The 26,335-nt window shown below is 40.5% G+C and overlaps 1 protein-coding gene and 2 pseudogenes across 1 annotated transcript; 1 reads left to right on the top strand and 2 right to left on the bottom strand.

The window, feature by feature from the left end:
• The window catches only part of LOC137227894 (NADH dehydrogenase [ubiquinone] 1 alpha subcomplex subunit 1 pseudogene), a 30,338-nt pseudogene extending 10,463 nt beyond the window's left edge, over positions 1-19,875 (top strand).
• On the bottom strand, positions 16,417-17,001 carry LOC137227891 (interferon alpha-1-like). The gene has a single exon (XM_067744518.1). The coding sequence runs from the start codon at positions 16,999-17,001 to the stop codon at positions 16,432-16,434; it is 570 nt and encodes a 189-aa protein (XP_067600619.1). The 3' UTR covers positions 16,417-16,431.
• Positions 19,876-25,064: 5,189 nt separating the features above from the next.
• Positions 25,065-25,575, bottom strand: LOC137228362 (interferon alpha-H-like; annotated as a pseudogene).
• Positions 25,576-26,335: the final 760 nt, after the last annotated feature.

The raw sequence follows: 26,335 nt of genomic DNA, 5'->3' as shown, positions 1-26,335 counted from the left end.
GGACTAGCACGGAATTTTGAGGAACACCAATTCCCTAAGATGAGAGGGAGCAGTCAACAAAGGAAGGAGAGGAGGAGGGGCAGAAAAGCAGAGGGTGGTGGTGACAGGGAGACCAGATGAGCGTCAGACCTTAAGATGGAGGGCGTGGTAACAAGTGTCCGATGCTTCTGAGATGTCAGCTGAAGCTGCCTGACAGCGATCTCTGATCTCAGTAACATGTATTGATAGTTTATTATAAACTTTGGCTGAGCAGTTTTATTAGAACAGGGAGGTTGAAGCCAAATTATGGCAATTGAAGGAAGGAGGTGCATGTGAAGAAGTAGAGGCAAATATTGCAGAGAACTTTTGTGTATGAACAGAATGACAGAAGCAAGATAATACTTACAGGTGGTCATGTTTAGGATGAAGAAGATGAAAATTAAGCACATTTAATGTTGATCAAAACTAGCCTTTGGGCTTCCCTGGTGGCGCAGTGGTTGAGAGTCTGCCTGCCGATGCAGGGGACACGGGTTTGTGCCCTGGTCCAGGAAGATCCCACATGCCGCGGAGCGGCTGGGCCCGTGAGCCATGGCCGCTGAGCCTGCACGTCCGGAGCCTGTGCTCCGCAACGGGAGAGGCCACAACAGTGAGAGGCCCTCGTACCGCAAAAAAAAAAAAAACTAGCCTTTGAAAAGGAAGATGTTGATACAGCAGAGAGAGGAAGTAACTGATAAAGCATAAGCATCTTATTGTACTAAGGCCTTCTCTGCTTTGCATCAAGGGAATCTCTCCCAAAAGCTAAACCTCCTGAAATTATCCCTCTGTGTGGGGTCACAGAGTTTTTTCACCCCGGGGCAGTGAACAATGGGGAGGCTTGGGATGAGTAAGAGATACTTTCTTTTATTAAGATATAAGTTCCAAATGTGAGAATGGAAGTGGAAATGGAGATGCACCAAACGTACATCTCTCTTCTCAGGCAGATGTACTTTATGCAGCATGGTTGTCAGTGTTGACAGTGTTAAAAATCTGCTTAATGAAAAATGTAAATAGACTTTGATAACTTTTTAAATGAATTAACTTCCAAATAATTAAAAAATACAACTATTTGGCTTAGGAGAAATGGAATTTACCTAATCTTATCTGTAAGAACTTACGCATAATTGGGGGACAGGATTTAATATTAGCGTCATGTAATAGTAAACTCAGACAACAAATTAAGAGAGATTTTTTCTTTGATACCTGTGACAGTTACATATAGATTAAATCTTTATATGGTTGAACATTTATATTAATTTTAATCATATTCAGAAATATATTGTACTAAGAAACAGATCTTCAGTTCAATATATTACAAAATATAAACTTTTTTTAAATGTTGATGAGTCTGCATTCATCAGGATATCCTTTCTTTATTAATATGCATAGTACATATTACACATCCACTTTTGTTTTTTGGGTTTTTGTAAATGTATTTATTTACTTTTGGCTGTGTTGGGTCTTTGCTGCTGCGCGCGGGCTTTCTCTAGTTGCGGCAAGCGGGGGCTACTCTTAGTTGTGGTATGTGGGCTTCTCATTGTGGTGGCTTCTCTTGTTGCAGAGCATGGGCTCTAGGTGTGCAGGCTTCAGTAGTTGTGGCATGTGGTCTCAGTAGTTGTGGCTCACAGGCTCTACAGCACAGGCTTAGTAGTTGTGGCTCATGGGCTTGGTTGCTCCATGGCATCTGGGATCTTTCCGGACCAGGGATTGAACATGTGTCCCCTGCATTGTCAGACGGACTCTTAACCACTGTGCCACCAGGGAAGTCCCTACACACCCACTTTTGGATTAAAGTATATGTGGGTTTACTAGTAAAAGAGGTAAATTGCCAACTGCCTTAAGAATATTTTTCCCTGAGTGTATTAAATGTAAATGTGGTAATGTCTTCTTACTGGCCTATTAAAGAATAACAGGAAAATAGATGAAGATAAGTTAGGTCCTAGAATCAAGTAGGTTAATTTTCTTTACAACAAGTTGAGAGGGGGATCAAGATGGTGGAGGAGTAGGAAGTAGAGTTCAACGTCCTCCACAGGAACATTAAAAATACATCTACAAGTGGAACAATTCACACAAAACAGCTACTGAGCGCTGACAGAAGACCTCAGATATCTGAAAAGACCGGGTAGGACAAGAGGAAAAAGAAAAAGAAAGAATCAGGATGGGGCCTGCACCCCGGGGAGGGAGCTGTGAAGGAGGAAAGATTCCTGAACCTTGGGAAGGCTCCTCATCAGCGGAGAAATTAGACTGGATGGAGGGGGGAGTTTTGGAGCCTAAAAAGGGTAGAGCAGCAACTGGTTTGTGGAAGGCAAAACAGAGAGTAACCTGCACAGAGAGTCGGCACCGCCACCCTGTGCTCCCCAACCTGAGATACTCCTCTGTTGGTGAGGGTGGGAGTCGGGTCCTGAAGCTCACACTACAAAGCTCAGTCTCAGGGAGAGGACCAGGATTAGGTGCGGAAACAGCCTGAACTGTTCAGGCTGTGGCAACTGAGGGTGTATTAGGAAGAAGCCTGGGCCCTCCAGAGAGGCAAGCCACCATTACTGGGAGAGGCATGAGGAGAGGAGCAGGACCACCATAAAAGCTCCTTTCCCTGTGAGCACTCCCAGGCAACAGGACTCCACCTACAGGAGCTCTGGGAATGGGAGCGAATTTCTGCCACCATCTTGGGCTGCAGAGGCTGACACTGGCTGCCTCTTCCAGGCCCTGCCCCTGCTGACCTGGAAGGGCGCAGACAGTTCCCCAAACTAGAAATTCTGCCAGTGGGTCACAGGACCCGCTCACTGACCCAGAATGGTGCAGACAGATTCCCCCACTGGGAATTTTGCCAGCGGGCCACAGAACCTGTCCCCACTGACAGACAGATCCAGCCACTGGGAATTCTGCCAGTGGGCCCAGGACCTGCCTGCTGTCCTGGAAGGGCACGGATAGTTTTTGTGACTGGGAAATCTATCAGTGGATGCCAGAACCCACCTGACTGTCCTGGGAGGGGACAGATAGCTTTTCCTGCTAGGAGAGCTGTCAGTGGGCGCCTGGACCTGCCCCACTGTCCCAGCAAGGTGTAGAAAGCTTCCACAACTGGGAAATCCATCAGTGGGTGCTGGAACCCACCCTGCTGTCCCAGGAGGGCATGGATAGCTCTCCCTACTAGAAAATCTGTCAGTGGGTGCTGGGACCTGCCCCACTGCCCTGGGAGGGTGCAGATAACTCCCCCCACTAGGAAATTCATCAGCAGGTGCCAGGATCTGTCCCGCCATCCCAGGAGCACACAGAAACCTCTCACTACTAGGAAATCTGCCAGTGGGTGCCGGGACCCACCCTGCTGTCCCAGGAGGGCATAGATAGCTCCTCTCACTAGGAAATTAGCCCAGAGGAGGGACTGAAACCACAGCTGAGCCCCAGGGCTATGTGACTAATGAAGAAGAGCTGAAATCTCTCCTCGTGGCTGTGTGAACTGCAGAGTTACACTTCCACTACCAGCTTCCTAAATACAGCACCTGCAAAACAGCTGAAAGGACAAGTGCTCTTGCAGCTGGGATAGGTCTGGAGTTAGCAGCTGTGGGCTCTGTGGGCATGTACACATTGGGGGTAGGGGCAGACCAGAGTTCGAGCTGCCTCCATAGCTCCCACAGCGGGTCCAGGTGCATGACCACTATAGTACTGGGACCTAACCTCAGTGGACCTGCTCCAGTGGACAGGTGAAACCAATGCCTAAGAGTCACCAGGGCCAAGTTCTGGCATACTCACGGTTAAGGCGGGACCGAGAGCGGTTCCAACAACAATATACTTTGTGAGCCCGCACAACAGGCAAAAGGAGACACAACAGAGCACATTCACAGGTGAACATCTCCAAAGGAGGAAAACTCAGTGGCTTCCCTCCAAGTGGGAGTACTCCAATCCCACCTACCTCATACCACAGATCAGAATCACAGCTAAGAAACAGATCTGGGGACCTCTACTACAACAACTAGGGAGCAGACCTCACCCCTGACAAGGCAGTGACAACCACAAAGCAAAGAGGAGGCCTGCTCCATATCTAGGGCAGGATCTGATCACCACAACACCAATCAAACCCCCATCAAGGGGATAACAGCACAAGCCTCTGGACCAAACTCACCCACCAGGAGGCAGACTCCAGAAGCAAGAGGAACTGCAATCCTGCAACCTATGGAAAGGGGACCACAACACAGTAAGTTTGACAGAATGAGGCAACAAAGAAATATGTTGCAGATGAAGGAGCAAGATAAAAACAAGAACAAGTAAATGAAGAAGAGATAAGCAATCTATCTGAAAAAGAATTCAGAGTCATGATAGTAAAGATGATCCAAAATCTCTGAAACAGAATGGAGGCACGGATCAAGAACATAAAAGAAAAGTTTAACAAAGACGTAGAAGAACAAAATAACATACAAACAGAGATGAACAAGACAATTACCAAAATGAAAAATACACTAGAAGGAATCAACAGCAGAATAATTGAGGCAGAACAGATAAGTGACCTGGAAGAAAAAATGGTGGTAATCTCTGCCACAGAGCAGAAGATATTCCATGCTAATGGAAATCAAAAGAAAGATGGAGTAGCAATACTCATGTCAGATAAAATAGACTTTAAAATAAAGACTCTTAAAAGAGACAAGGAAGGACACTACATAATGATCAATGGATCAATCCAAGAAGAAGATGTAACAATTATAAGTATTTATGCACCCAACATAGGAGCACCTCAATACATAAGGCAAATGCTAACAGCCAAAAAAGGGGAAGTTGACAGTAACACAATAGTGGTGGGGGACTTTAACACCCCACTTCACCAATGGAAAGATCATCCAGACAGAAAATTAGTAAGGAAACACAAGCCTTAAGTAACACATTAGACCAGATAGAATTAATTTTTATCGGACATTCCATCTGAAAGCAGCAGAATACACTTTCTTCTCAAGTGCTCATGGACCATTCTCCAGGATAGACCACATCTTGGGTCATAAATCAAGCCTTGGTAAATTTAAGAAAATTGAAATCATATCAAGCATCTTTTCTGACCACAATGCTATGAGATTAGAAATAAGTTACAGGGGGAACCCTCCTACACTGCTGGTGGGAATGTAAATTGATACAACCACTGTGGAAAACAGTATGTAGTTCCTAAAAAAACTAAAAATAGAACTACCATATGACCCAGCAATCCCACTACTGGGCGTATACCCTGAGAAAACCATAATTCAAAAAGAGACATGCACCACAATGTTCATTGCAGCACTGTTTACACTAGCCAGGACATGGAACCAACCTAAATGTCCATCGACAGATGAATGGATAAAGAAGATCTGGCACATATATACAATGGAATATTACTCAGCCATAAAAAGAAATGAAATTGAGTTATTTGTAGTGAGGTGGATGGACCTAGAGTCTGTCATACAGAGTGAAGTAAGTCAGAAAGAAAAAAACAAATACTGTATGCTAACGCATATATATGGAATCTAAAAAACAAAAATGGTACTGATGAACCTAGTTGCAGGGCAGGAATAAAGAGGTAGACATAGAGAGTGGACTTGATGACACAGGGTTGGAGGGTGAAGCTGGGGCGAAGTGAGAGTAGCATCAACGTATATACACTACTGAATATAAAATAGTTGGCTGGTGGGAAACAGCAGCATAGCACAGGGAGATTGGCTTGGTGCTTTGCTATGACCTAGAGGGGAGGGATAGGGAGGATGGGAGGGAGGCTCAAGAGGGAGGGAATATGGGGACATGTGTATGCATATGGCTGAAATGCTTTGTTGTGCAACAGAAACTAACATGGTATTGTGAAGCAATTATACTCCAATAAAGATGTATTTAAAAAAAGAAAGAAAAATGAGTTATAGGAAAAAAGCAGTAAAAAACACGAACACATGGAGGCTAAACAATACGCTACTAAATAACCAACGATCACTGAAGAAATCAAAGAGGAAATCAAAAAATACCTAGAAACAAATGATAATGAAAACATGATGACCCAAAACCATTGGGATGAAGCAAAAGCAGTTCTAAGAGGGAAGTTTATAGCAATACAGTCCCACATCAAGAAATAAGAAATATCTCACATAAACAACCTAACCTTACACCTAAAGCAACTAGAGAAAGAAGAACAAACAAAATCCAAAGCTAGTAGAAGGAAAGATCAGAACAGAAATAAATGAAATAGAAATGAAGAAAACAGTAGCAAAGATCAATGAAACTAAAAGCTGGTTCTTAGAGAAGATAAACAAAATTGATAAACCTTTAGCCAGACTCATCAAGAAAAAAAGGGAGAGGACTCAAATCAGTAAAATTAGAAATGAAAAAGAAGTTGCAACTGACACTGCAGGAAGACAAAGGATCATAAGAGAATACTACAAACAGCTATATGCCAATAATATGGACAACCTGGAAGAAATGGATAAATTCTTAGAAAGGTACAACCTTCTAAGACTGAACCAGGAAGAAATAGAAAATGTGAACAGACCAATCACAAGTAATGAAATTGAAACTGTGATTAAAAATCTTTCAACAGGGACTTCCCTGGTGGCACAGTGGTTAAGGATCAGCCTGCCAATGCAGAGGACATGAGTTTGATCCCTGGTCCTGGCAGATTCCACATGCTGTGGAACAACTAAGCTGGTGCGCCACAACTACTGAGCCTGTGCGCCATGACTGCTGAAGACCGCACACCCTAGAGCTCGTGCGCTGCAACTACTGAAGCCTGTGTACTCTACAGCCTGCATGCTGCAACTACTGAAGCCTGCGTGCCTAGAGCCTGTGCTCTGTAACAGGAGAAACCACTGCAATGAGAAGCCCGTGTACCTCAAGGCAGAGGAGCCCCCACTTGCCACAACTAGAGAAAGCCTGTGCACAGCAACAAAGACCCAGTGCAGCCAAAAAAACAAACAAACAAACAAAAAAATCTTCCAACAAACAAAAGTCTAAGACCAGATGGCTTCACAGGTGAATTCTATCAAACATTTAGAGAAGAGCTAACACCTATCCTTCTCAAACTCTCCCAAAAAATCACAGAGGAAGGAACACTCCCAAGCTCATTCTATGAGGCCATTATCACCTTGATACCAAAACCAGACAAAGATATCACAAAAAAAGAAAATTACAGGCCAATATCACTGATGAACATAGACACAAAAATCCTCAACAAAATACTAGCAAACAGAATCCAACAACAAATTTAAAGGTTCATACACCATGATCAAGTGGGATTTATCCCAGGGATGCAAAAAGATTCCTCAATATACACAAATCAATCAGTGTGATATACCATATTAACAAATTAAAGGATAAAAACCATATGATCATCTAAAGAGATGAAGAAAAAGCTTTTGGCAAAATTCAACACCCATTTATGATAAAAACTCTCCAGAAAGTGGGCATAGAGGGAACTACCTCAACATACTAAAGTCTATATATGACAAACCCACAGCAAACATCGTTCTCAATGGTGAAAAACTGAAAGCATTTCCTTTCAGATCAGGAACAAGGCAAGGATATCCACTCTTGCCACTGTTATTCCACATAGTTTTAGAAGTCCTAGCCACAGCAATCAGAGAAGAAAAAGAAATAAAAGGAATACAAATTGGAAAAGAAGAACCATATTCCCCAACACCATACACAAAAGTAAACTCAAAATTGATCAAAGACCTAAATGTAAGGCCAGACACTGTAGAACTCTGAGGAAAACATAGGCAGAATACTCTTCAACATAAATCGCAGCAAGATCTTTTTTGATCCACCTCCTAGAGTAATGAAAATTAAAACAAAAATAAGCAAATGGGATCTAAGTAAACTTAAAAGCTTTTGCATAGCAAAGGAAAACATAAACAAAACAAACCCCCTCAGAGTGGGAGAAAATATTTGCAAACGAAGCAACCAACAATGGATTAATCTCCAAAATATACAAACAGCTCATGCAACTCAGTGTATCAAAAACAAAAAACAAAACAACCCAATCAAAAAGTGGGAGGAAGATCTAAATAGACATTTCTCCAAAAAACACATACAGATGCCCAACAAACACATGAAAAGATGCTCAACATCATTAATTATTGGAGAAATGCAAATCAAAACTACAATGAGGTATCACATCACACTGGTCACAATGGCCATCATCAAAATATCTACAAACAATAAATGCTGGAGAGGATATGGAGAAAAGGGAACCCTCCTACACTGTTGGTAGGAATGTAAATTGGTACAGCCACTATGGAGAACAGTATGGAGGTTCCATAAAAAACTAAAAATATAACTACCATACATATGACCCAGCAATCCCACTCCTAGGCATATACCCAGAGAAAACCATAATTCCAAAAGATACATGCACCCCAATGTTCATTGCATCACTGTTTACAATAACCAGGACATGGAAGCAACCTAAATGTCCATCAACAGAGGAATGGGTAAAGAAGATGTGGTACACATATACAATGGAATATTTACTCAGCCATAAAAAGGAACCAAATAGTGTCATTTGCAGAGGCGTGGATAGACCTAGAGACTGTCATACCGAGTGAAGTAAGTCAGGAGAAAAATATCGTATAATATTGCTTATACGTGGAATCTAGAAAAATGGTACAGATGAACTTATTTGCAAAGCTGGAATAGAGACACAAACTTATGGATACCCAGGGGGGAAGGGGAAGGGGTAAATTGGGAGATTGGGATTGACATATACACACTACTATGTGTAAAATAGATAACTAATGAGAACCTACTGTATAGCACAGGAAACTCTACTCAATGCTCTGTGGTGACCTTAATGGGAAGGAAATCTAAAAAAGAGGGGATATAATGTATACATATAAATGATTCCCTTTGCTGTACAGCAGAAACTAACAAAACATTGTAAAGCAACTATACTCCAATAAAAATTAATTAAAAAAAACAAGTTGAGAACTTCCCTGGTGGTGCTGTGGTTAAGAATCCGCCTGCCAATGCAGGGGACATGGGTTCAAGCCCTGGTCTGGGAAGATCCCACATGCCATGGAGTAACTAAGTCCATGCACCACAACTACTGAGCCTGTGCTCTAGAGCCTGCAAGCCACAACTACTGAGCCCACATGCCACAACTACTGAGCCCACATGCCACAACTACTGAAGCCTGCGCTCCTAGAGCCCGTGCTCCATAACAAGAGAAGCCACCAAAGACCCAATGCAGCCAAAAATAAATAAATAAATAAATAAATAAATAAATAAATAAATAAATAAATAAATTTATTTCTAAAAAGTTGAAAGGAAAACTGAGATTATGAAAAATATTTTGACTCTCAAGGTATTGAGCATCACTGACTTTCACTGGTAAATGAAGTTCAGTAAATTGGCAAATTTCATTGCCCCTTTTTCTGACTGTTTACTGATTAAAGGAATGGTTGCTGCAAATATTTACATCAAGACATAGTTAGGGAACAGTTGGTTAAGTGGCCTCCAAAATATTTTCAAAAACTAGAATAAGAATAATTTTACAAATTTATTTGGGATTATGCCTTGGAAGGAACCAAACACCAGTGTACTCTTTCTTGTAGCCTCAGTCTACTTCTTGCCATTTCCTTTCTCTCATTAATACTCATATCTTTTAGATGGGCCATGGTTCCTGTCTCTCTTTGATTAACCTTCTATGATTTTTAACCTGTGAGCACAGATATCAGTTCTTCTTTTCAAGAAAGGGATTGAGAATAACTGTACGTGACAATTTCATCTCGGTCATGTATGATTTAAACTTGAACTATTTAGGCACAACCTCAACTAGTGTATTCTAGGAGCTAACTGAATGATGCTGTGTGTCTTAGTTCAGGCTGTTCTAACAAGGTACCAGAGACTGGGTGGCTTATAAAGGGCAGAAATTTATTTGTCACAGTTCCAGAGCCTGGAAGTCTGAGACTTCCAGCGTGCCAGCAAGGTTGAGTTCTGGTGAGAGTCCTCTTCTGGGTTGCACACTGCCAGCTTCTCTTTGTATCCTCACGTGGTGGAGAGCAGAGAGAGGAAGCAAGCTGTCTTGTGAGTCTCATGAAGGCATTAATTCCATTCATGAGGGCTCCAGCCTCCTAACTTCATCTAATCCTAATGACCTCCCAAACACCCCCGCTTCCTAATACCATCACATTGAGGGTTAGAGTTTCCATGTATGAATTTTGGGTACATACAAACATTCAGTCTGGTGATAAGATCCCAAGGTATTGTGGTTATGGCAGGGGTTCATTAGAATATTTTTCATTCCCAACATTTATTTGAGGATAAAGAACACATTCCTTGATGCTGCCTTCATTTACTATGGCACATTCATCCTGAATTGATTACTAATTAAGTGTTACAGTGCTACTGTGAACAAGATCACCAAGGACCTACCAGACAGATTCCACAGACTTTAGTCTTTATCAAAAATGATGATGATACCAGCTACAAATTCCTTTGCTTTTTCTGAGGGACTCATTTAATCCTTCCAGCATAGTTGAAACTGACTTGTTAATATTCTCATTTCCAAAGAGCCACCTGCTAAGAGTTTATATAAATAAAACAATCTAATAAGTAAATGGCAAATCCAGGTTTCAAAACCTAATATGTCAGATTCCAAACTCCACCTCCCTATCCACACCATAGACACCTGTGCAAATCACATGTATTGAACCATCACTTATTTTCTGGAAAGCCCTATACTTTACTTCTAACACACTAATGTTCACTTGTCTCATACCTCGCTGTTACAAATTCTCTATGTTTTCAGTAATTTATCATCCACTTCCAATGTGGAGATGAGTTGGCCAAATAACAAATATTCTGATTATTTTATACAACAAATAAAATGAAATTATCAACTGGCAATTACTTCTGAGATCCTAGTGATCAATAAAATTAATAATTCTAATAATTATAAAATAAACACATTTAATTATCCCTGGTGATTCATGTAGATTGCTCCATTATTTCTCACCATAAATTTATGAGATGCGTGATAGACAAGACCCTTGAGAGTTATGGCCCCTGCACCAGATAGTGATTGAATTACAAACATTTCAGGGAGTCCTCTGTGGAAAACACAGAGCTAATGGCTCTGTGGATTCAAGGTAACAAAAACCTATCTTATGCTACCAACTTACATGAATATGAGAAATGATTGGAGGAAGAAATTAAGACGACATTCACTAATGGGTAAAATGTGGGGGAACAGAGCAGAAGCATCACTTCTGGCAGAGAGACCAGAAGTCCAGAAGTTCAGCACTTCACCTGGACCACAGTGAAACTAAGTGCATGCCCTCAACTCAGCAATGTGCTCAGAGCTCCAAAAGATGGGTTTTATTTACTGCCTGATTCACAGCACAGGCTGATTACTATGAGTCCATGAGCTTCTCCCATGTTTCCTTTCCTTCTAGAACATGTTCCTTCATGTCTATGTGGTTATGCTGCAGGGGGACCACAAGGTCAGGATTATTATAGACCTTGCCCTTTCTTTCCACCATTTTCTTACTGGAGACCTATAGTCCTCCACAGGCTGGTCCAGTATCCTCAGGAATACTGGTTCTTTTCAGGAGAATATGGGTGTGGAGGTCCTAATTCCAAGAGAATTGTATTTTCTCAGCAACACCTCACTCACAAGGGAGAGATCACATCTAGTCACACCCTCTCCTCTAGAGTGACAGAGTCCCCTTCCTAACCTGGACTCCCTGCCTGAGGGCATGCTCACCACATCCCTGCCCCTCAAGAAAAGCTGAAGTCACAGCCCTCGTGCTGTGTGTTATTTTCAGTGGACAGCTTTGACGAACAAGGAAGGGACCCAGAACAGACTTCTTTCCTTCACCTCAGCTCTACGAGGATATGGAGCGTTGGTACCAGCAGCGCCTCTTGTGCCCATCCACCTTCCTGGAGAGTCCAGATGAATCTGGGTGAGTGTCTCCTGGTTCTTGAATCTCCCAATTCTTGGTTCATGATCCTGAGTTTTATTTGGCAGTATATACCAGATACCTGCCCCTCAATTGAAGGATCCTCAGGGGGTGTGCCCCCAACTGAAAGAAACTTCGGAGCCTGTTTGAAAGACACTGGGAATAAAGTGCCCCCCTCCCCATTTGAAAGATACTGAGATAGCCAGGGTGAAAGATACCAGGATTTGCTCAGTTGAAAGACACAGAGCCTTCTGGGCTGACTGGTTAGGTAGGAGGCTGACCTGACATCTTTCCTCAATTCAGCTACCCTAACAGAATTGGTCAGGATAAGAGTGAAGATATCACATAATAGCTTTGCTCCTAAGAAGAGGGACTTCTTCTTCAATGCTTTCTGAAGATCGTTCTTCCCTGGTTGACTCCTAAGTGCACTGACTACTCCATCTCTGTGCCCTTTCCAGGCTTTTCTTCTCTGTCTCAGTCATAAAAGTTGAAGGTTTTCAGAAGCTTTAGGTCATCTTCTCATTCTACCCGTCTACTCCTAAGGAAGGACATCTGTTACCATGTCCTGATTTCCAAATAGGCAACAAACAGTTGCAAATTAATATATCCAGGATGTACATTGTTGTAGTTTCCAGATCCACATGTTCATCTATCAATGGGAAGTCTGCTTTTAGATGTTTCTTGGGCACTTTATAGACTACATCTGTTTTTCCCCTTCTTGACATCCCTCCCTTCTGTTTCTGGTGAGAGAATCCCTTGTCCTCTACTTATCGTTGTAACATGAGACATAATTGAAATTCATTGATTATGATTACTATTTTTTCATCTCTTTCTTTTCCAAACTGAAAGCTCCAAAGGAAAAGACTTTTTATTTTCTCAACTTTTGTATTCAACTTTGTATTCTCAGAACGATCACATAATCCGACATAGAAGTATGAAGTTTTAAAACATAACTGACTGGAAAAAATGAATGAGCTAGGTGAAATCATCATAGTTTTTCAATATTGGTTGCATATTTAAGCTATTTCTTTTTTAAGAATAAACAAATCCAAGATGTCTTCTGGGGAAGAATTTCATCAACTAAAGAAGAAAGTAATTTGAGAAAAGATGAAGTTGAATATACTTTGTTACATTTGAGTATATTATAAATGTGAACATGATATCACATGAACAAAACTATTTTAAACACCATACATAGTATGACTGAGATAAAGTAGATAACTACTACATGAATACATTAGACACCTTAGCATATTAATCACTGTCACTTTAAATTCCTGTCCTGATAATTCCAAAATCTACTATATCTGAGTCTAGGTCTGATGCTTGCTCCTTCTCTTCAAACTGTGTTATTCACCTTTTAGTAAGACTTGTAAATTTCTATTGAAAGTTGGACGTGATGTACTAGGTAAAAGTAACTGATGTAATCTGGCCTTTAGAATGAGGTTTTATATTTATCTTGCTAGGAGTTGGGATGTGTTTACTGTTTGCCATAGCTGTAGAAGTCAGAAGCTAAAACTTCCTTTTTTGTCGATGATTTTTTTTCTCCCCTGTTGTCATGTGGTTTCCCTAGAGAATTCTTATATAAAATCATACACGTGCAGTTCTTTTCTGTTGTAATCCCCTGTTATACAGGGATCCTGTTGATGTGATGGTAGGTATGGGGAGGGGAAGTATTCTGTAATCCTATGATTAGGTCTCAGTCTTTTAGTGAGCGTGTGCCCCTGGGCTGTGACCGTCAAAATTTCAGATGTTTCAAAAAGTGGATTCAGTTCTTTCAAATGAGGAAAGTCTTTTTGTTAAAGTCAAACTTAATGTAAATAATGTTCTTTCTAAGAATGGCATTTTAATTATGACCTGGTCTCTGTTTTTGCCCTCTTTATTTTATACGTCAGCCACGCTGCCTTATCCTTCTGGATTGGTCTTCTTGAAAATCATTTCTTAGACCTACTCAATAAGTAACCACCATGGGAGAAAGGTCTACGTCTTGTTCACTATTGTATCATCATTAGCACAGAGTACATAATAATTACAAAAGGTATAAATAGTAACAAATAATATTTTCAGATTTTCCATCAGACCTCTCTTCAGAAGCTTCTCCTGACCTCCCAAAAGAACCTTGTATTAAAGCAATTAATAGGCATCATTAGATTATTTAGTACATTTCTACTGAGCCTCTTGGTTCATTACTCTCCATCTCACAGTGAAGACGCCAAGCAGTGAAGATGTATGGCATATGATGCTAGGTAAAATTAGACTTCTTTGCTTTCCTGATTTGAGTCTTTATAATTGTATAAATTCTTTCTCATTTAGTATTATTCTGGGCAATGGTTGTCTTGCTGCTTCTGAATTATTTTATGTTTCATCTTGAAACAGAAACCAAAATAGAGAAGTAAAAATAGAAACATAAAGGGGCCATACCATTATTTTCCATAATTTTCGTTACACATTTTTGATTTTCTTTCTCCATTCACCTTTCATAGAAAGCTGTCATTGCATTGGATGCACTGAGGCAAAAGGAAAACAAATGCAACTCTGACTATGATGAGAGTGAAAGAAGTAAAGTGACTCCCCAGGTGAAACAATGACAATGGGAGTTCTTCTCTTCTCTTGTTACCCTCCACCTACTCCAGTATGGGTTCTGCTGATTAATCCCACCAAATCAGCTCTCACTAAGGTCAGTGCCATCTGTTTCCCATGTAGTGGATGATTTCAATCTACAGAGCAGCTTAGTGACATTCAACATCCTATTAATCAAACTGATGGTAAATCATTGTAAGTAATTAAATATGTCATGATTTATAGTATATCAAATATTAAACATGTTGATATGAGTTGTCAATACATCAAATCCATGGAGTCTCTTCAGAGACAAAAATATTTCAAAAAAGGGAAAACCACGCCAAGAAAAAATAAGCCACTTCCATTCTAGGTCCCACCCTATTTCTCTCCTCCACTTCCTAAGGAAAACCTCTCAAACCAATTTTCTATACAAACTGTCATTCCCTTCTCTTATTCACCCTTCCACCTTCTCCATGATGGTTTCTGCTGATTAATTCTACCAGACAGGCTCTCACTAAGGTCGCCAGTGCCACCTATTTTCCAATGTAAGGGACAACTTCCATCCATACTTTTTACAAACGCATTGAGTCTTCTAAGCAGTCTCAGTTTGTAAACATGGTCTTATCACCGTCCTCTCTCTGTTATCATATGGCCACTCCACCTCTGCTTCCTTTGTGGTGTTCCCTCCCTTTTAAGGTTGGAAGTCATAGGACTCATTTTATTTCTTTTTTAAAATTTATTTATTTAGGCTGCATTGGGTCTTTGTTGCTGCGCACAGGCTTTTCTCTAGTTGCGGCGAGCGGGGGCTGCTCTTTGTTGTGGTGCACAGGCTTCTCACTGCTGTGGCTTCTCATTGCAGAGCACGGACTCTAGGCATGCAGGCTTCAGTAGTTGTGGCTCATGGGCTCTAGAGTGCAGGCTCAGTAGTTGTGGCGCATGGGCTTAGTTGCTCTGCAGCATGTGGGATCTTCCCGGACCAGGGCTTGAACCTGTGTCCCCTGCGTTGGCAGACAGATTCTTAACTACTGCACCACCAGGGAAGCCCCATAGGACTCAATTTAAGTCCTTTTCTCATTCTATACTCTCTTCTCATTTGACCTCTTCTGTTCCTATGCCTTCCAATTAATGGAATTGCTTGTAAATTGCAAACTCAAATATCCAACAGACATTTGTAGTTAGATGTCTACCAGCCAACTACAGAGAATATGTACAACTTTTGTGTTTATATCCTCACATGGACTGATGTACCTTCTGCAGAGAGAAGTCAATTTTTTACCTTCTCATTATAGCGGTAAATCTAACTGATATTAATTTCTAACATTAATTAGTATTAATTTTAAACATAATAAATATTATTTGTACTGTCTTTAGGTTATTTTCCCTACAAAAATCAAAGATACAAGAGAGCAGGAGCTGTATTTGTTGTGTTTACCTCTATATATCTGGAGGGATACAACCTGGCTTAGGGGAAGTCTATTTTACTTCTAACTTGAATATAATACTGATGGGTAAATGAATTGTACCATCAATTGTTTAATCAGATTGCACATTCAGCCTTGGTTTTCTTTTTTAAAGACGAAACTAATACCAGAAGTTTTCTATAGAAAGAATTTAATGAACAAAGAAAATAATAAATTGACTAAATACAAAGAATGTATTTTTTCTCTGAAACTACAGTGTAAATGTGCACATAATATTGTATGAACAAAAATAATTGTAATCTTTATAAATAGTTAAATAAATAAATATTTAAATAGATAAATAGATCAGCATGGGCATCTGTGAGGAACAAGTGCCTGTAGAGTAGAACATCATGTTGCTTAATATTCCTGAAAACATTTGACAAATTAATTTAATTCAGGGCATGATGAGAGCAGAAATGAAAGTCTTTGACATGGCAGCACAGGTGGAAGTGTGGTCTCGTTAGTGAGAATCATTTCCGTGTTGAACCAGGTGTGTGTCATTCCTTCCTCCTGAGTCTTTCTTGCAAGTTTGTTGATGAAGAGAAGGATCTCATGACTTCTGCTCTGACAATCTCCCAGGCACAAGGGCTGTACTTCTTCTCTTGCAGATAGACAGTGATTCTGTGGAAGTATTTCCTCACAGCCAGGATGGAGTCCTCCTTCAGCAGGGGGGTCCCTTCCAGCCCCGCCTCCTGCATCAGACAGGCTTGCAGGTCAGTGAGCTGCTGATAAAGTGCAGTGCAGAACTTGTCCAGGAGGGTCTCGTCCCAAGCGGCAGCCGAGCCCTCTGTGCTGAAGAGCTGGAAGGTCTGCTGGATCATCTCATGGACGACAGCGATGGCTTGAGCCTTCTGGAACTGGTTGCCTCCAAACGCCTCCTGGGGGAATCCAAAGTCATTTCTGTCCTTCAGGCAGGAGAAGGGGGAGATTCTCCTCATCTGTTGCAGGAGCATCAGGGCCCTCGTGTTAGCCAGGCTGTGGGTCTGAGGCAGGTCGCAGCCCAGAGAGCAGTTGGAGTTGCAGCTGAGCAGCACCAGGGTCAGGAGTAAGGACAAAGTTGGGGCCATCGGGGACCCTGCAGATGCTGCCGGCCTGGCTGAGGTGGGGACTCTGTGAACCCTGCTCTCTAGGTTCTCTGAAGACCTTCCTTCAGGCCTGGGTCTTAAATGGGAACCCATTCGTTTCCATTTTCTAAACGTTAATTTCTACTTCTGTTTTTGATTTTCACTTTGCACTCTCCAAATGGGATATGGCAACATTTCTCAACCATTATTTTTTCCATTATTGCCTCCTCTTCCCCTGCCCACAGAGCCTTCTTAGATAGCTTTTTCCTAATTGCCCCCCCATGAAAGTTTGAAAACACATAGGTACTGAATATTTATATACTCCATGAATATCTGCATACATAGAAAAAGAAAGTGAAAATTTTACTGTTTTTATTCAATGCAGGGTTAAGAATGAAAAAATTTGAGCTAAACATTATATTTAAAAGTTATTGAGAACTAGGGACTTCCCTGGTGGTCCAGTGGTTAAGAATCCACGCTTCCACTGCAGGGGTCACGGGTTTGATCCCCGGTCGGGGAACTAAGATCCCACATGCTACGCAGTGTGGCCAAAAAGAAAAAATAAAAAGTTATTGACAACTAATTTAACTTTATAACTAAGTTTGCAGAGTAACTTTTTTTTAGTCAAAAGATATATTTGAAGAAGCTCACTGATTTTCTAAATTAAGTTCTATATTATAAACATTTTCTCATGCCATTAAAAATTACTCAGGGACTTCTCCGGTGGCGCAGTGGTTAAGAATCTGCCTGCCAATGCAGGGACACGGGTTCGAGCCCTGGTCTGAGAATATCCCACATGCCGCGGAGCAGCTAAGCCTGTGTGCCACAACTACCGAGCCTGTGGTCTGGAGCCCATGAACCACAACTACTGAACCCTGTGCGCCTAGAACCCATTCTCCGCAACAAGAGAAACCACTGCAATGAGAAGCCCGGGCACCGCAACAAAGAGTAGCCCCCGCTCGCCGCAACTAGAGAAAGCCCACACGCAGCAACAAAGACTCAATGCAGCCAAAAATAAATAAATAAATTTATTTTTTTAAAAAAAGACAGATTTAGATAAAAGACAACTTTAAAAAAAAAAAAGAATCTGCCTGCCAATTCAGGGGACATGAGTTCGAGCCCTGGTCCAGGAAGATCCCACATGCTGCAGAACAACTAAGCCCGTGCGCCACAACTACTGAGCCCGTGTGCCACAACTACTGAAGCCCGTGCGCCTAGAGCCCGTGCTCCACAACAAGAGAAGCCACCACACCACAACGAAAAGTAGCCCCCGCTCGCCGCAACTAGAGAAAGCCCGTGCATAGCAACGAAGACCCAATGCAGCCAAAAATAAATAAATAAATAAATAAACTGAAAAATATTACTCAAATAGAACATCTACAATGACTGTATAATGTTCTAGTCTATGGATGTAGCCTTGTTTAACATTTTACTTTTTTTAGATGAAGAATATTTCAAAATTTCATAATTACCAATCATGTTGGGAGAATGCCGTTGGGTATAAAATTGTACCCGATTTGACAAAATATAATTATGAAATCAAAAGACATCACCTTTTTTAAAGTTCTTGAGACCTAAAACTAATTTGTTTTCCAGGGAGTTGCTGAAATTTATGCTAGGACTGTGGTAGTGTCCATTTTATTGCTCACTTGCTAATTTTTTTTCCAGTTCAATAAAAATTTGATACTGGTTTTACTTTGAATTTGTATAGGGTATTTGATATAGAGTGAAATTTACCTAATTATGCAGAGTAACTTTTAATGTAATATATTTACTTATATAAATAGTAATATATCAAATTATAATTTCAAATAAAAATTTATATAAATATTTCATAATAGTACCAATGTATAGATATATTTTAAATAAAATCATCAGAACTGCTAAAACCACTGAAAATTTAAATTATTTACTTAGCATTTATTTTTAGGTAATTAACTATTAATTTTGATTCATATCATAAAATTTTTAACTTCACTAGCTGCTAGGTATTCATCTAGATATTGTCAACAGTTTTCTGTTTAGAAATAGGCATAATTAGTGATGTGCTAAATAACTTTAGTAGAATTAAATAATAAAATATAACCTATTCGTGCTTAATTCCCAAAGCCCAAATCACACCAAGGCTCGAACATAAGCAGCATCCGCAAGACAGCCAATGGCAGCTCATAAGTAAGTAAAGGACACTTCTCACATTATGACTTTGAGATCAAGCAAATGATGGCGAGAAAGTCCTGTAATGAACAGTTAAGTCACCATAGGTTGTAGCACTGATCCTGCGTGACATTTGTTTATATTTCATGAACTCAGTGTCAATGCTTCTCACATCATATACAAGAAAACCTGAAGAGCAAAATGAATACAAAGGAATAAGACTTTGTTGGATAAGGTTGACCTTTGAACACCAAAGCCATTATAATGGCTGAGATTTGTTCATACCCCAGAAAACTAATGTTTGCACCCATGGGAGCATCCCCAATGAGAATGCGTAATTTAGGCAACATGAAAAATTGAATTGTAGTGATGTGGTTCGAGATTCTCCCCGGAATCGCAGTCATGGCCGCGTGCTTGTTCATCCCGGGAATGGCCACTGCACGCATCCACAGGTTCACTAATGGGGGCAAGGAAAAAAGGGTTGCCCATTATTCATAACAGTGGAATTTGATGGAAAGAAATAGGCGCATCTCTGCAGTTAATCGTTACTATGTGTCAAAGGGTTTGGAGAACATTGATTAAGGAAGCATTTTCCTGATTGATGAAAAATAACTCAGTTATACTTGTCTACCCCTGCTAGGAGGTTATGCAGTGTATTGTGTAGCATGCAGTGTATCTTGTAGTGTGTAATAAAAATAAAACAAAAAAGTAAAAAAAAAAAAATTGAATCATTCTCCATATTTTTTCATTAATGTTCAAATTTCCCTAAGGACCTCCAGAAGTTCCAATCCAAGTCTGTGCTTTTAAACGGAATGAATACATCTTTGTATTTGACTCATAACTGGATAAATATTGATTATTATCATGGAAAGAATTAACTTTCATCTCCCATCTTGAATTCTTTTATTTTGCATAGGAAGTCATGTGGCCTCAGCCCTCTATATTCCTGCTCTTTACATTGTAGTATGTGATAATCTTTGGCAAATTAGCTCATTAGTAACTGGACTCTATCCATTCCCTGTATTATCCCTGGCAGCAAGCCCAGTGTAATCACGCAAGTAATTTTTTTTAATAGACTCATCTATGTATTTTATTTTATTTTCATTGAAGTATAGTTGATTCAAATGTTTGTTAGTTTTTCTGGTGTATAGCAAAGCGATTCAGATATATATATATTCTTTTTCAGATTATTTTCCATTATAGTTTACTAGAAGATATTGAACATAATTTCCTGTGTTATACAGTAGGACCTTGTTGTTTTTCTATTTTATATATAGTAGTTTGTACCTGCTGATCTCAAACTCCATTTATCCGTCTCCCCCATTTCCTTTTGGTAACCATAAGTTTGTTTTCTATGTCTGTGAATCAGTGTCTGTTTTGTAAATAAGTTCATTTGTATCATTTTTTGATTCCACATATAAGTGATATCATGTGATATTTGTCTTTGTCTTACTTCACTTAGTATGATAATCTCCAGGTCCATCCATGTTGTTGCAAATGGCATTATTTCATCCTTTTATATGGCTGAGTAGTATTCCATTGTATATTTATATACCACATCTTCTCTTTCCATTCATCTGTCGATGAACATTCAGGTTCTTTCCATGTCTTGGCTATTGTGAATAGTTCTGCTATAAACATTGAAGTGCATGTATCTTTTCGAATTAGAGTTTTCTCCAGATATATGCCCAGGAATGGGATTGCTGGATCATATGGTAACTCTAGTTTTCTTTTTTTAAGGAACATCCATCCTGTTTTCCATAGTGGCTGCACCAATTTACATTCCCATCAACAGTGTAGGAGGATTCCCTTTTCTCCAAATCCTCTCCAACATTTATTGTTTGTAGACTTTTTGATGTTGGCCATTGTGACTGGTGTGAGGTGATACTTCATTGTAGTTTTGATTTGCATTTCTCTAATAATGAGCAATGTTGACATCTTTTCATGCGCTTATTGGCCATCTGTATGTCTTCTTTGGAGAAATGTTTATTCAGGTCTTCAGCCCATATTTTGATTGGGTTGTTTATTTCTGTGTTATTGAGTTGTATAAGTTATTTGTATATTTTTGTTTGTATAATTAAGGCCTTGTCAGTTGCATAGCTAGCAAATATTTCCTGCCACTCCATAGCTTGTCTTTTCATTTTGTTAATGGTTTCCTTTGCTATGCAGAAGTTTATAGTTTGATTAGGTCCCATTTGTTTATCTTTGCTTTTATTTCTATGCCTTGGGAAACTGACTTAAGAAAATATGGCTACAATTTATGTCAGAGAATATTTTGCCTATATTTTCTTCTAGGAGTTTTATGGTGTCACGTCTTGTATTTAAGTCTTTAAGCCATTTTGAGTTTATGTTTGTGTATGGTGTGAGGAAGTATTCTAACTTAATTGATTTAATTATGGCTGTCCAGCTTCCCCAAAACCACTTGCTGAAGAGACTGTCTTTTCTCCATTGTACATTCTTGCCCCCTTTGTCAAAGATTCATTGACTGTAGGTGTGTGGGTTTATTTCTGGGCTCTGTATTCTGTTCCACTGATCCATATGTCTGGTTTTGTGCCAATACCATGCCGTTTTGACTTCTCTAGCTTTGTAGCATTGTCTGAAGTCTGGAAGGGTTATACCTCCAGCTTTGTTCTTTCTCCTAAGGATTGCTTTGGCAATTCTGGGTCTTTTGTGGTTCCATATAGATTTTAGGATTATTTGTTCTAGTTCTGTGAAACATGTCATGGGTAATTTGATAGGGATCGCACTGAATTTGTAGATTCCTTTGTGTAGTATGGCCATTAATTCTTCCCATCCAGGCCCATAGGATAACTATCCATTCCTTTGAATCATCTTCAGTTTCCTTTATCAATGTTGTATAGTTCTTGGTTATAAGTCTTTCACCTCCGTGGTCAGGTTTATTCTTAAGTATTTTATTATTTTTTTGATGAGATTTTAAAAGGGATTGTATTTTTACTTTTTCCTTTTATATTTCATCATTAGTGTAAAGAAATGCAACAGATTTCTGTATGTTAATCTTGTATTCTGTTACCTTGCTTAATTAATTCATAAGTTCTAGTAGTTTTTGACTCAACAAGTAATTTTACTAAAGCACTTTCTGAGATTTTCTCCTCCTCCTGGCAGACATTTACGAATGACCAATCTATTTTGCTTCCTCACAGCCATATTTACTGGGATTATAACAGACAGTGGCTAACATTTTCACTCTACTCCTGCTGATATCAATAATGCCTACTGAGTTTATTGCTAAAATCACTTGGATTCTTTTTCCTTTAAGGTGCATATGGCTGGGGATTCAAGTTGCAAATCAGCGCAATTTTCAGCCTGTGCCCAGAACTATATTAAACACACAAGGATGGCCTTGTCTCTAATTTGTCCACTAGTATGTCACAATAGAAAATAACTAGACTGGTGTCATATACAGAGCCAAGGATCTAAACTCAAACTCTCTCTGATCCTCATAGCTCACAGCAACCAGACATTTACCACATTACTCTTTCATGAATCTTTACTAATGTGATAATTATTACCTTTATCCTGAGATTTTTTGGAGACTCCTTACAAAAATGATGAATATTTTCATCCTGTGTTTTCATTCCATCCCATGAGACAGTGGGCTCCTTTTCAGTTTGATTTCCAATATTTGACATATAATAATTAAAGCATTATGGCAGGTTGTAAATCAAAAGTTTGGATTCTGAGTCCTTCGTCTACTCTTTTTGCCTGCTAACCTGCTCATTCTGCTCAGTATGACTATATTCTTATTTCTAGATGCGTGTAACCTTTAAAGACCTTTAAATTCATATATTGATGTCCTAACCACCAAAGTGGTGATATCAGGTGGCGGACCCTTTGGGACATGATTATGCTGTGAAGATGGAGACCTCACAAATGGAATTAGGGCCGTTATAAAACAGGTCAAGATAAATCCCTCCCTCTTCTGCCCTGTGCTGATACAAGGAGAACTCTGCAGTGTGAGACCTGAAGCAGCCTCTCACCAGAACTGGACCACGCTGACACCCAGATCTTGGATTTCCAGACTCTAGAACTGTGAGCAGTACATTTCTGCTCTTTACAAACTACCCAGTCTATGCTCTTTTGTTGAAGAAGTCCAAATAGTAAGACATGACCTGACCTATTGTATCCTCAGAATACCTCCCAGAAGTCTGTAAAATACTTAAAGGGAGAGATACCATCTTATCCAACCCCGCTTCCTAGACAGCTAGTCCAGTCCCTGTCATTTCAGGAGCTCAATCAATATTCATGTAACATCAATCCACAATAATGGTAATGATAGGAGAAATAATTATACCAACATATATTAGATAGATATGATGTGAGAAGACAATAATCTAAAGATACTTTAAAAGTTCTTCATGGTTCTACAGGGGAAGTGATAATGGAATATTGTGTGAGGTTTTTTTTGTTTTTTGGGGTTTTTTTTTTTGGCTGTGTTGGGTCTTCGTTGCTGCGTGCGGGCTTTCTCTAGTTGCGGCGAGCGGGAGCTACTCCTCATTGCAGTGCGCAGGCTTCTCATTGCAGTGGCTTCTCTTATTGCGGAGCACGGGCTCTAGGTGCGCGGGCTTCAGTAGTTGTGGCACGTGGGCTCAGTAGTTGTGGCTCGTGGGCTCTAGAGCACAGGCTCAGTAGTTGTGGTGCACAGGCTTAGTTGCTCCGTGGCATGTGGGATCTTCCCGGACCAGGGCTTGAACCCGTGTCCCCTGCATTGGCAGACAGATTCTTAACAACTGTGCCACCAGGAAAGCTTGTGTGAGGTATTTTTTTAAAGACTGTTTGCAGGAATATTTTCTTCAAGTTTGCATTTCTAATATTTGGAAGATCTGGTGAGTGGAAGACTCACTCTTCACTCAGTGATTCTCAAGTACTTGCAAGGAGCTGACTGATCATTCTTTTCTTGTCTCCCTCAGGAAATAAGGAAATAACTTGTAATGTGTCTACACTTGTGGATATTTTCCTCATAGGCCATGCCTTTGGGCATCAAGTTGAATGTTTCTTTCAAATAGTCTATGATGCTGTGAACTCTGAGTCACATCCATATCATCTTCCCCAAGCTGAAACTGTGGAATAAGAATTTTTTGTCAGATTGTTTTTAATGAAGTGTGTGCAAGCAAGAACATTAGTTCCCCTCCACCCCACCCAGAACTTCACTAGGACAAATAGTGTAAAAATGAAAAGTGGTCTCATGCCCTGAACTTGTCTCCTCATCCATTAGTCCAATAATTTCCCAACTTCTTTGCAATTAGATTACCATGAGGATAAATCCAGGCCACACAATATGAGCAGAAGTGCTCTTGCCCTGTATAGTGCTGGCCCTTGAAAACATCCACGTGGTCCGCCAGACTTTTTCCCTTTACCACTGAGTGGAATAGATTCAAGTACTACAGACAAATTTGGAGTCACCTGTTGATGATGGAAAAATCCACACAACAGTGGGTACCCATGTCCTCGAATCACTCTTTGGAGCAGAGCCAACCAGAATATTCACCTGATCAGGAAGGCCTGCATTGTGCCCTTAAAAGAAGAAAAGATAAATTTCTATTATGATCAAATTCCTGACAGTTTCCTGTTTACCTGTTACAGCAGCCAGCATTAAGTTAACTGACAAATACCTTTAACAACATACTATCCTAAAAACTTTTCCACAAAAAGAAAATAAACTTCATAGGTTGAAAATAGCAATACCCCCCAAAAACCTAAACAGACCTTTTATTATTATGAAATTGTTTATTTAAGAAAAGAGATTGTGTTCTTCTGTCTAAATATATTTTCGTAAAAGTATGATTTTCATTTCAGACATTTATCAGCTTGTGAGGAAATATGAGTCAAGATTGCTTTGGAACACTAAGCAAACACTAATCTGATTAGAGAGTGTCACAAATATAATTTTCATTTTATTTGTTGACATTTCTTTGAGGATTCTTACATGAAGGAAAGGACCTTTCAGTTTCCACTCTGACAACCTCCCAGGCACAGGGGCTGTATTCCTTTGCCTTCAGGTAGAGATGGATTGCGTGGAAATACTCCTGGGCAGCAAGTCCCAAACCGAGACAATCTAGATTGCCTTTTTTCAGCTGCTCCAGTCGGTCCAGCCTCTGATCAAGGTTAGAGAGAAGTTTATCGAGGAGGGTGTTGTTCCAAGCAGCATGGCTGCCCTCCGTGGTGAAGAGGTTGAAGTTCTGTTGGAGCATCAGTTGACAATAAACGGGTGCCTTGAGTCGTCTGGATTTGGGTGATATTCTCTCTTTTCCAAGGAACTTTGAAGTCGGTTCTGTCCTCTAGGCACGACTGAAAGGGGATCCTCTTCATCTGTCTTAAATATATGAAGATTTCTTTGTTGCCAAGAGAGCAAGCAGGGATGGAGCAGAGCATCACTCCTGCCACTAGCAAATAGATCTGGGCCATTGAGAATTTCAGTGAGCCACAGGGCAGCTGGCGGGCACTGCTAAACAATCAGCAAAAGGTTCCTTCCCTGGGTCCTGGGACAGCGCGCTTCTCTAGGCGGCCGCAAGAGGGCGCAGGATGTCTTTTTAAAATCGATTTTGTTAGGGAAACGCCGATTTCTGAGAGTCTGCAGTTTTCAGCGGGTCTGGCAGCTCGAGAGAAAAGGCGTTGGAGCCTCAGAGACCAACTTTGTGCTGCTTTAATAGTGAGAGAAAAACATTCATTTCGGAAGCCCAGAGGGCTGAGGAAGGAACTTTGTCGCGGCCGCGCCAGCGACATTTTTGTCTGGTTGGAAGCTGGAACCTTGTATTTTCGGGGCTGCCCCTGAGTTTTGTGCTTTATTTTCGCACAGAAACTTGAGCGAGTCCATTTTGGAGAAAGAAGCCGTTTTCTGAGGTTTGAAGCTGGGAATCAGAGCGAGCTGGGGCCGATTTTACAGATTCGGGCTCGTTTCTGGCGCTGTGCTGCGGCCCAGAGAAAGGGGAACGCGGCGGCGGCGATGGGACGCCCGGACAGGGTGGGGACGCCCTGGGGGTGAGTCGGAGCGCGGGCACCACCGGGGCCGAGGACGCGGGAGCTGAGCGCCTCTGTAGATGCTCTGGGACTTCATGGTGTCTTTCAAGGATACAGCGTTAACGTGGGGGAGGAAGTACTGAATAACTGAAAAGTGGAAATATTTTAAAACTCACAGCATTATATTTTGAAAATTTTAAATTTAATT

The sequence above is a fragment of the Pseudorca crassidens genome, chromosome 7, assembly GCF_039906515.1.
Source record: "Pseudorca crassidens isolate mPseCra1 chromosome 7, mPseCra1.hap1, whole genome shotgun sequence".
NCBI classification, from domain to species: domain Eukaryota; kingdom Metazoa; phylum Chordata; class Mammalia; order Artiodactyla; family Delphinidae; genus Pseudorca; species Pseudorca crassidens.
Note: the sequence above shows the minus strand (reverse complement) of the source record. Positions and strands in the feature narration are given on the sequence as shown.

What these genes read in the sequence shown, in the direction of transcription:
- LOC137227891 (XM_067744518.1), bottom strand. Translation starts at nt 17,001, where the DNA reads ATGGCCCCAACTTTGTCCTTACTCCTGACCCTGGTGCTGCTCAGCTGC.